Source organism: Papaver somniferum, chromosome 6, assembly GCF_003573695.1.
Source record: "Papaver somniferum cultivar HN1 chromosome 6, ASM357369v1, whole genome shotgun sequence".
Lineage (NCBI taxonomy): Eukaryota > Viridiplantae > Streptophyta > Magnoliopsida > Ranunculales > Papaveraceae > Papaver > Papaver somniferum.
In genome coordinates, this window is record NC_039363.1 from 128,258,121 (window position 1) to 128,269,312 (window position 11,192).

At 40.9% G+C, this 11,192-nt stretch overlaps 1 protein-coding gene across 2 annotated transcripts; it reads left to right on the forward strand.

Moving 5' to 3' along the window:
- Positions 1–1,757: 1,757 nt before the first annotated feature.
- On the forward strand, positions 1,758–10,942 carry LOC113289252. Of its 2 annotated transcripts, XM_026538457.1 has the most exons (11): positions 1,758–1,969; positions 3,044–3,123; positions 3,270–4,178; positions 4,255–4,375; positions 4,486–4,662; positions 4,850–5,656; positions 5,840–7,096; positions 7,190–8,495; positions 9,247–9,428; positions 9,840–9,899; positions 10,261–10,942. In XM_026538457.1, the coding sequence occupies exons 1-11, from the start codon at positions 1,891–1,893 to the stop codon at positions 10,662–10,664; spliced, it is 5,382 nt and encodes a 1,793-aa protein (XP_026394242.1). In that variant the 5' UTR covers positions 1,758–1,890; the 3' UTR covers positions 10,665–10,942. The 2 variants fall into 2 exon arrangements, with proteins under 2 accessions (XP_026394242.1, XP_026394243.1); XM_026538458.1 differs by lacking the exons at positions 9,840–9,899; positions 10,261–10,942 and adding an exon at positions 9,535–9,832.
- Positions 10,943–11,192: the final 250 nt, after the last annotated feature.

Consider the following 11,192-nt stretch of genomic DNA (forward strand, 5'->3'; position numbering starts at 1 on the left):
GAGGAATCTCACAGTAAACCTTTTCGTTACAAAGCGTGTTTTAGAATTCTAAAAGATGGTCCATCTCAAGATCATTTGTACTGCACTCGAATGCCTCTCCCGGTCTTTACAATGAAAGAAGATGTTACTCTTGTTCGATCTTGGTTACATCGTATGATGAGACCAATGAACAATGACTATTTATGGGAAATAGTATTGGGACATTTTGTAGCATCGCGGAACGAAACCATAAGAAACAGTAAAAGCCTAGAACTAAGAATTGCATTCATCACTAAGGATGTCAAACATTATACGGAAGCTTTGTGGATGGTTCACCGTAGCAATTCCGGATTATCCAACGAATAACTGGTGAGTATCTTACCTTTGTCCTCATGGACTCAACTGCATCATAAATATCTGAACTTGTTCTTTATCTGTTTTACAGAAAACCATCGCTCAGACCAAGTTTACTGAAGAAAGCGGAAGAGAGTTTAAGCATTTTGAATGCTACGAACTCTACAAAGAGAATGTCGCTGGATTTGATGTAGTTTGATGTTTTTGTTGTGGTTTATTAAAATGTAGTCTGATGTTATTTGCAAGTTTATATTGTAACAAATTTCGCTTAATCTGAAGTGGAAATCTATTTTAAAACCTAATATTTTCGTTCATTGATATTACCGCCAATTCTTTTACAAGATATAAACTTAAACCATAATAAAAGTACTTAACAACTTCAATAAAAATCAAGTACAAGTTTTGGCCTCCTGTTTATCTTCATTTGACGTATCTTCCATTAAACACGCTCTTTGACAGTTTCGCTTTTGTTTCTGAATTTTTTGTTGTAACTTTTAAAACTTGAGCTCTTATTTGCCTTTCAGCAAAACATTTTCTTGGAGCAACTTCATAAACTTGCACATCCCTCTTATAATTTTCAATCTTTTAAAACTCCCACATATCTCAGAAACAACAACTTCAAATTTCGCATCGCAAAAAAGTGTGATCGCCTTTTTAGCCATTTCACCGACAATAAACTAAAAAATTGAAATATATTTTAGAAGAGAAAATTCAAGAGAAGTGAATTTTAGTGTGAGTGAATTGTATTTATAATGGTAAAAAGTGAATTTTGAATTTTAAAAAAACTACCCGTTGGCGTTTTTGCTACAAACGCCTGCGATCTATGTTAGAGCGTCGCGTTTATGCTTTGAACGCCATCGCTTGTGCTTCCAACGCCGACGTTTAACTTATGCACGCCGGCGTGTGTCTTTAGCCCGAACGCTTGATCAACCGCTCATTGTTGTTCCATAATGGAGAAACCTATTTGGTCACCCATCTGGTTCAACAAAAGTTTTCATTTCAACATTACCATAGGAATTGGTTGGGTGTAAAATCTCGCACGACCATAAAGACAGCCAAATCCGGCAGCAAATCTTTCCAAATTAGCGTCCCTTCTCCACTGCCGGTTATGATTAGGATGCTAAGTGTCTTTCACTTAACTAGTTAAATGTTACTCGTTAGCTAGGGTTACAAAAACCCCTTCATCTCCACAAGCGGCACACGATTGCGCACGTACAAACTCCGAAGTACGAGCAGCTTACCGTCACCTTATCATACGCCCTATGATGTACAATACGCACCCCCTTCAAATAAGAATCAGACAAAAAACAATTTCTACGTAAAATATCCGTTTTGGTCAAACAAAAGGGTTACTTAAGGGTTAGTGCTAACGTGAGCCTGTAGGTGATATAATACTTTTCTTTTTTCCCAATCTAATCCTGTTTTGATATCCCAACTTTGCGCCCCCATCTTCCTCTTCATACATACAATCAGTTGTTGTGTATTACAAAGAAACAAGGCTCCAGTTTTTATTGTTTTCCCCCCAAGCTCCCTCTCTTTGATCATCATTCAGCAGCCATGGCCGAACCAAGCAATGTCGAATCTCGAGACATTAATGTCTCTTCTTCTCTTAACTCTTTTCAGCAGATCTCCAAAGGTACATACACCCTCTCTTTCTATTTTCCTTCAGTGATTTCAGCTCTGAGAGATGATTTTTTCTGCATTGAATGGTGTTAAAATTTTATATCTAAACCCTAATTTTCTGGAAGGGAATTTTTTTTTTTGAGATTTTACAAACTTAGGTTTTATTCGACGGTATGAGCTAGGGTTTTACGGACTGTAGTTTTTGTTCGGTCTTCTTATTGTTTCGAGATTTTTGATAGTGAAAGTCTTAATTTTGTACATTTTTTTGTGTGGTGTTGTTGGTTTACTGATTTTTTTTTTGGTTTGATTTGTTTATTGCATTTTTTTTGTGTTTGAATATCAAAATCAGCTGAAAAAAGAGGCATTCTTGTGTTGAATGGCGATTATTTGGGGTTTCTTGGCTAAATGTTGTCTTAATGTGTGGTAGAACTCAGCAAATGAAAAGATGTATTACTTACATGTTTGTTTGTAGTATAAAAAGCTTTAAGAGTACAGTTTTAGAGAGTTTGTTTTGCTGGATTTTGGAATCTTACATGGTTCTTGTTTTCTGTAAGGTGATGATGAACTTACTGTCTAGTTATCTTTACAGTACCTGTAACTTTTTGTAAATATCCTGTTTAAATTTTTGCATCGAGTGTGATTGCACTTGCTGAAGTCTTAATAGACATGTTTTAAGCTACATAGATGGTGTATAATATGGTCCATCCTTTCCATGTGACCCAATAGACTTTATGTAAGCAAGTGAAGCTACTTGCTTTAGCTGCAGATGATCATTTCATTATACATGAAAGTTTCAGGCCTTAAAATGCCCACAGGTGTGGCTCATGTTAGTTTAATAACAATGATAGTCCAATACTTGGTTCTCGAGTTTCTCCTTGTGTTAATGAGGTGTCATTTGGTGCAATAATATAATTATCTAGATTGTCTGTTATGTTCCATCTGGCCAGTGTTTTCAGTTTAATTGGAATGAAAACTTTATGCTGCGTCTGAAATTTTAGCTTCTTCCTTTACATATCAGTTCCTTTGAACTGGAAGGTATCCAATTGATGAGAACTATGATATGAAGGTTCCTTTTTTCTGTCTTCAGATATGCAAGGATCTGATAATCCTATTCCTCTTTCACCACAGTGGCTTCTGGCGAAGCCCGGGGAGAGCAAATCTGGAATGGTAAGCTTATCTCTGGATGGTTTTATGATGGCCAACTCATATGTAATGGTATTTTCAGATATTGAATGCAGGTTTGACATGGTTATTATTCTTCTGGAAAGAAGTAACTAACTGTTATCATATTTTTTCTGATACGTGCTACACAGGATTCCCATCTCAGCCCGTATCCAGGTTATGGTGGTCGCTCAGATATATCAAAATCATCTGGTGACGAAATTTTTGAGGCAGATAAGAAAAGGGATGTTTTCAGACCAACAGTGCATGATCTGGAATCTGGTCGTCGTGACCGCTGGCGCGATGAAGAAAGAGACACCGGTTCTGCTATTCGCAGGGATCGGTGGAGGGAGGGGGACAAGGAGCTTACGGATCCCCGCAAGACTGACCGGTGGGTGGACAATTCCTCTAACAGGAGTGTTGGAGAAGTTCGCCGACCCCCATCCGAACGCTGGGCTGATTCGAGTAATCGAGATACCAACTATGATCAGCGTCGTGAGAACAAATGGAACACACGTTGGGGGCCAGATGAGAAGGAATCAGAAAGTTGGCGTGAGAAGCTCGATGTTGGTCGAGATGGTGAGGTCCCTCGTGACAAAGGATTACCCTATCTATCTCCTCACGGAAAGGACGAAAGGGAGGGGGATCACTACCGGCCATGGCGATCTACTGCTTCTCAAAGCCGGGGAAAAGGAGAGTCTCCTCATCCAGTAACCCAAATTCCAACCAAACAGACTTCATTTGGTTATGGTAGGAGCCGAGGGGAAAATGCTCCTCCAACCTTTTCTATTGGTCGTGGAAGGGGTGGGTCCGCTGGGAATTCTATGCAGAGCGTTTCTTCTCAGTCCTATTCATCAGGTTCTGTCTTGGAGAGGGGTGAAAGTGGGCATGGCGATCCTTCTCCTTTAAAATATAGTAGGACAAAATTGCTTGATCTTTTCAGGACAACTGATTTGAGATCCCATAAGAAGCCGTTGGATGGGTTTGCAGAGATTCCTTCTCTGACACAGGAAGATTCATTAGAGCCTCTTGCTCTATCTGAACCCACTCCAGAAGAATCGGTAATCTATCTTCCAGAGAATCTTGTGATGCTATTTTACTCAAAGGAGTGTTCTAACAGCAGTATTGGTTGTGTAGGTTATTCTGAACGGAATTTTAAAAGGAGACATAGTAAGTAGTGGCCTGCCCCAGAGTTCGAAAGATGGATCTGTTGGTAGGAATACTTCAGATGGGGTGCAATCAAGGCGAAACAAGTTTGGTATGGCCTTTCGTGATACCTTTTGAGTACCCAAATGAGTGTGTACATGCATAAAGTTAGAAAGTCTGGAGAGTTTTATTTGCTCAACTAGGGTTTATCTGATTGTGCAGATGATTTGCCACCTCACTCTGACGATTATAAGGATGAAAGTGCTGACAATTCTAAAGGTGGTCTCTTTTCTCGGAGCCCTTCAAAAGAGAAGTACGTGCATCCTCATGGTTCTGACATGAAGTTTGAAGCATCTCAAAACCCCCACAGCCACCGTGATAGCAAATATGTCGCAGAAGGTACTGATCACATGATCTCCATTTCTTGTACAAACACAGTAGTGTAGACGATAAACACGTTCAAGGCTTATGAATTTGTTGATCAATAAGCTGAATCTGATTTTTGAAACTTTTCGACTTTCAGACTTTTTTGGTGAAGCATACATTTTTTGTCCTGATTTGCTAATTTAAGGTTCTCTTTGGGCAGCTGTGAGGTCAGATGGCTTTCTCCGGAAGAAAGCTGATGAAGCGGGAGTCATCAGGGAAGTGGGTGCACAAGGTTCTGCCCATCCTGTTACTCCTTGGAGATCTCAGTCTCACGGGGAGCACTCACATGGTCAATTGCATGAGTGGAGAGGTCTTCCAAATGAGAGTAGGTCAAGAACAGATATGGACAGGTCGCGCTCGCAGAAAGACCGGGATCCTGAAAGGGAGAGTAGTGCTGCAGTTTCGTCATACTACAGAGCTGAGCCAAATTGGCGAAGTACTGAGGGGTTCCACTCAGAAACATCTCGTGATCCTATTATTAGAAGACAACCGTCCGGGGTGTTGGATAGGGAGCAGGAAGCCAGAAAGTTCTTACCGCAGACTTCGCCGGAAGATCTATCTCTGTTTTACAAAGACCCACAAGGTCAAATTCAAGGTCCTTTCTCCGGCAGTGATCTTATTGGGTGGTTTGAAGCTGGCTTTTTTGGCATAGACTTGGAGGTTCGTGTAGCAGGTGCTCCACCTGATACACCCTTCTCATCACTTGGGGATGTGATGCCCCATTTAAGGGCAAAAGCCAGGCCACCACCTGGTTTTGCCGCTCCTAAACAAAGTGACATATCAGAGCCATTAAATGTGTCTAAGTTTAGTAGCATGGGAATGCATCATGCAGCTCCAAGCGAGATTGACATCCTAAAGACTGACCCAAGAAGTAGACAAGGTTCCATGGCTGAAGCTGATAATAGATACTTGGAATCACTTATGTCTGGAAATACAAGCAGTTCCGCACTAGATAAGTTTTCTGAAGGTTGGTTGTTTCAGGCACATAAGTGCTCTCTGGTTTATATTACATTGTCCTTAGCTGTAAAACTTTCCGTCTCATGATTTACAGCTCCTGTTACAGTCTTCTGCTACTTTTCTGATGATGTTTCCAAATGATCATTCCTTAATAACTTGTATCTTACTATAGACTTTTTTTCTGGAACTGTAGGTTTGCAAGGGTATATTGGTAATAATTCTGGTGGGATGCCTTCAATGGGAGGGGATAGTGGACGTGATCTCAATTATCTCCTGGCCCAGAAAATGGCATTGGAACGACAGAGGTCAATTCCAAGTCCTCACTCCTATTGGCCAGGGAGAGATGCTGCGCCCATGGTTCCAAACGCAGATATTGTCCCTGAAACTCCTCCACATGCAAAACTCTTACAATCAGTTGACAGTCCGCGCCAGATTCCCCTTCCTCAAAATATGGACTTGATGTCTTTGCTACAAGGCGTGGCTGACAAGTCCCCTGTTGCCAATAATGGAGTTAGTGGTTGGTCAAACTTTCCTGTTCAAGGTGGCATACACCATGAGAAAACAGACTTGCATCAGAATCAGCATTTCCCTCCACTGTCTCCTTATGGACATCAACAGCAACAGAGGCTGCAGCCTCAGAATCTACCCTCATCAACTAGTATGGTTGGTCAAAATGTAGATCATCCTTCAGGCGTTGCAACCAAGGAGAACCTGCTGTCTTCTGTTCTTTCTCAAGACCCTCAAATGTTATCTATGTTGCAAGATCAGTACCTATTATCTCAACTTCAATTGCATTCCCAGGCATCCGTTCCCCAACAACTTTCAGTACTTGACAAACTCTTGCTGCTCAAGCAGCAGCAGCAAAAACAGGAGCAGCAGCAGCAGTTATTACGGCAGCAACAGTTGCTTTCACAGGTTCTCTCTGAGCGGCAATCTCACCAGCACTTCGGTGATCCATCTTATGCGCATATTCAGGCTGCTGCTGTAGCAGCAGGGAGTGGTCCTCTTGATCACCATGTGCTTCGTCCCCCGCATGAATTTATGATGAATTCACAGGCATCTATTCCGAATTCGCAAGGTGGCCTTACTAGTAACAGTTTGACCGGGCCTCCTCAAATTTCTAATGATGTTGGACTTAGCGTCAGTTCTGGAGTCTCTCCATTATCAAACCTGCCACATCATATCTTTGAAGGCCAAATTCCTAGAAATGGTTGGGTTACTGCTCAGCCTGAACACATTGGTCACAATCAAAACAAAGATGTGTTACCAGCAGTGGCACATGGTACACCTTCGCAGGAGGCAACAGAGAAATCTCTGGATGATTTCCATGTTCTGCAGAAGAACGGTCTTGTTTCGAGTAACTATGATGCTGTAGTTCCGGGCCACATATCACAAGATATTTCCAAGGGTGGTGATTCAGTTTCAAGTTTATCTTCAGCATGTCCAGAAGGTGATGTTGCTTCTGCATTTTCTTTGGTGTCCGTGTTAAGTAGAATATTTATACATGAAAAACTGAATCACGTAGGTTCTTCACTTTTTGCAGGTGTTGAGCCATCTGAAGTTGAGCCCCACACTGTGAGAGAAGAAAAAAGTGTGGAAGTACGTGAGGTGAAGAAAACATCAGACAAGAAGTCCAGGAAGCAAAAGAATTCTAAGGCGCAACAATCTGCGGACCAGGCTAAAGGCGGCGCATCTGCGGCATCTTCGCAGCAACAACCTAAGCTTTCTGAAGGTGGTAATCTGGATTCGTATGCAGGTGATGCAGCAGAAGCAGCACTTCATGGGGAATCTTACGGGAAGACAGAGGATATCAAATCTGGAAGCTCATTTCAGAGAAGCAGTTTGGGTAATGAAATAGAAACTGTTGAAGGTTGGGGTGGTTCAGAGTCATTGCAAAATGCAGAAACACATTCAGTTCAACGAGCTTGGAAACCTGCACCTGGTTTTAAACCAAAGTCGCTCTTGGAAATTCAACAAGAGGAGCAATGGAGGGCACAAAAAGAAATTGCTACTTCTGAGCCTGTATCCTCCTCCGTTAATTCAAATTTCTCGAGTCCTTGGGGTGTGGTTGTACCTACTTTGGAGCCAAACCCTACCAGAGATAACTATCATGATGCAGGGAATGAGATGTTTATGCCAGGTAAATCTTCTGGAAGTTTTCCACCGCAAAAGAACAAGAAGAGCCAGTTACATGATTTATTGGCAGAAGAAGTTCTTGCCAAGTCCTATGAGAGAGTTGTAGAAGAGCCTCCGCTACCAGTTATGACCAATCAAGTGGATTCATCGGTTGACGATTCCAATTTTATTGAAGCAAAAGACACCAAAAAGAGTCGTAAAAAGTCCGCAAAGGGAAAGGGTACTGGGAGTAAGGCTACACCTGCAGTTGTTTCATCTGATGTTCATGTTGCATCAAGCCCCGTGGAGAAAGGAAAGAACACTCGTCAAGTGCAGCAGGAGAAGGAGGTTTTACCTGCACCCCCATCAGGTCCTTCTTTAGGAGATTTCGTTTTATGGAAAGGGGAACCAGCAAACCCTTCGCCTGCTCCAGCTTGGTCTACTGAGCCAGGGAAGCTGTCAAAACCAACATCCTTAAGGGACATCCAAAAGGAGCAAGAGAAAAGAGGGCCTTCTGTCCAGCAGCATCAGGTGCAGGTTCCAACCCCCCAAAAAGTCCAAGCTACCAAGAACACTCGTGGAAGTGGTGCTTCATGGCCTATTGCCGGAACCTCCCCATCTAAATCAACGTCTTCTATCCACATCAATTCTGCTGCTAATGCTCAGTCAAAATCTATGGCAGATGATGATTTATTCTGGGGCCCTCTTGATCAACCAAAACAAGAATTGAATCAGTACGTTCAAAATCTACCTCATACTTTCTTTTTGTTACTGTTACGTGTTAAATTTCCATATAATTGTTTTTAAATTTCATAATCCACATCACACTAGTTTTCCCTTTTGAATTGTTAGAACCTTCTCAACTAGAAATGCCCGTTTTTCGACTACATTAATTGTTGCATCTAGTGATTCTTTTGACGAAGACAACCATTGAGGACTCTATATATACTGTTCGATAATCTTCTTATACTTGCATCATTCTTCTTGGGTTCGTACTTCAAATTTTGAGTCTCGAGATGATTATCTCGGCAGCCTATGTCAGCATTGCTCTAGATATTTGTGTATGTATTTTTTGTGTTTTGTAATATGTATTCTGTTGGTTCCAACTTTATCACGGTTTAAATGCAGTAGTCATAGCAAATTAGCAATGTCCTTTGAGAAACAAATATAGCAGCCATATACTTGGGATATGAAAGGGAAAAGTGAAGTGAAGAATACAAATGCATTGTTTGGTCATACAGGCTAGTTGATTACTACAGGAAAACTTAGCTCTTATCAACTATGGTTGCGTTAGCCTGAAGAACTTATCTAGTAGCATCTCGCACAATGTGGTTTTAGTACTCCCCAAAAGTCCCCGAAGGAGTATAATGAAAAGAAACACTGGAGATGCATGAGAAGGAACATTGTGAAACTGAATGTTTGGTGTTCTGTCTTACACTTCAATTTATCCTCAGGATTTAAATCAAGTTCTTGGCTTCTGTGCAGGTTTGATTTTCCAGCTGTAAACACAAGCAACTGGGGATCCAAAAGCAGCACAGTGAAGGGTACACAAGGAGGAGTGGCAAGTCGGCAGAAGTCCACAGGCAACAAGCCTGTTGATTATACTCTTTCATCCTCCCCAGCTGCCCAGTCCTCACTGAAAGAGAGGAGGGATGCCAAGCATTCGGGTATGGCTATTGCAATCTTTTGGGATCTTTGCGTTTTTCACGTTTTGGTGCCCATTTGATTTCATGTGTTGTTGGTTTTTTCTTTTTGGATGCAACGTATGAATAGGTAGTTTTGGTGTTCGAAGCAGCAATCCTAAAAGTACTCAATTCAGTTGCATTTTTGGTCCTTTGTATTTCTGGAAAGAGGACTGAATCCAGGAGAGTAACCAAAATTCAAGTGGATGAAGGAGTTTTTAAATGTTGGGCTTGAAAGTGAATTTAAATCAAATGACCGCAGTACCCACCACGTGTCCAACAATATCTATCTCTAGTTGACACCACAATTATTTTGTTAAAAAGAAATGCAGTCATCTTTTAATGTCTATTTTCGCATAGCATCTCATCTCTCCGTTTTGGTTCTATTTTTCCCAGAGGCTATGGACTTCAGAGATTGGTGTGAGAACGAGGCGTTTAGGCTTATCGGCTCTACAGGTACATTTGATATTTTAACACCACAAGAACGAAGACATGAAATTTCTTGTATTACCAGTAATGTTATTATGAGTAATTTATTAACCTTGCTTTTGAAAATGAATTTGTTTGAAGTGGAACTCTTTTGAAAAAATGAAATAATTGCAGTACCCCTTTCTGACGACTAATGGTATCAGCTGGGGCATAAACTGTCAATTATAGTTTACTTGTAATACTTCTGCATCTAAAGACTAAACATTATGTGTCTCATGGCCATTAAATATTTATTTGCTGTAATAATTTTTGACTTCTATATGAATTATTGTTCCTCACCGTTGCCCACTTTCTCTAATTTAATTTGGATGACTCCTTGTTTCCCCAGACACAAGCTTCCTGGAATTTTGTCTGAAGCAATCAACTTCAGAGGCTGTGACACTTTTGATAGAGAATCTTGGATCGTATGATCCTGATCATAAGTTCATCGACAAGTTCCTAAACTACAAGGAAATGCTGTCAGCTGACGTACTTGAGATTGCCTTTCAAGCTCGCAGTGACCGCAAGTCTGCTGGGACTTTTGTAGGAGAAGTAAAAAATAAGAACAATATAGGCCGCAACGGGGACTTGGGCCTCGCAGGTACCGTTGGAGCAGCTTCAGAAGGATTAACACAGGGAGGAGGCAAGAAGAAAGGAAAGAAAGGGAAAAAGGTCAGCGCAGCATCACTTTTGGCATTCAACGTAAAGAGTAACCGTATCATGATGGGTGAGATTCAAACCATCGATGATTGATGTGTGAGAGAGATTGATAGATAGAGAGGAACAGTTGTAAATACAATTTCTGGAGAACTGACCATCTGTACATGTTCTTTTTTTCTCTTAGGATTTAATTTCAATTTTGACTCACCATCTAAAGTAGTAGATTATCAGCTCAAAAGCAGTTTTGTGGAGTTATACTGGAAAAGTAGATTACTTTGCCTTCCTTGTCAGATGTTGGTTACTTAGTTGAAAAACGTAGCATGTTATATTTTAATCCTAAATGAAGGTAAACAGATAAATTTTTGAGGTAATTTCTTGTTTCTTTTGGGTGCTTTATCTGCATATCATTTTTTCTCCATAATAAAAAATTTTGGTTGGACGAAGCTCATTAGAATAAGTTCTGTATACGAGTGTACAAGGACAAAGAAATTGAATATTCATGCTTCTCCTTCCTTGAGGACTACAGGAATCTGCTGTCTTAGATTGCGGGTTGAATTCCATGGACTAGAAGGGGCTGGTCTTTTTGGTCATGTCCATCCCGCTTGACAGACGAACATATTT

Coding starts and splice junctions, on each gene's coding strand:
- LOC113289252 (XM_026538457.1), top strand. CDS start 1,891: ATGGCCGAACCAAGCAATGTCGAATCTCGAGACATTAATGTCTCTTCT. Junction 1,970..3,043: donor TTTTCAGCAGATCTCCAAAG/GTACATACACCC, acceptor TTCTGTCTTCAG/ATATGCAAGGATCTGATAAT. Junction 4,663..4,849: donor TAGCAAATATGTCGCAGAAG/GTACTGATCACA, acceptor CTCTTTGGGCAG/CTGTGAGGTCAGATGGCTTT.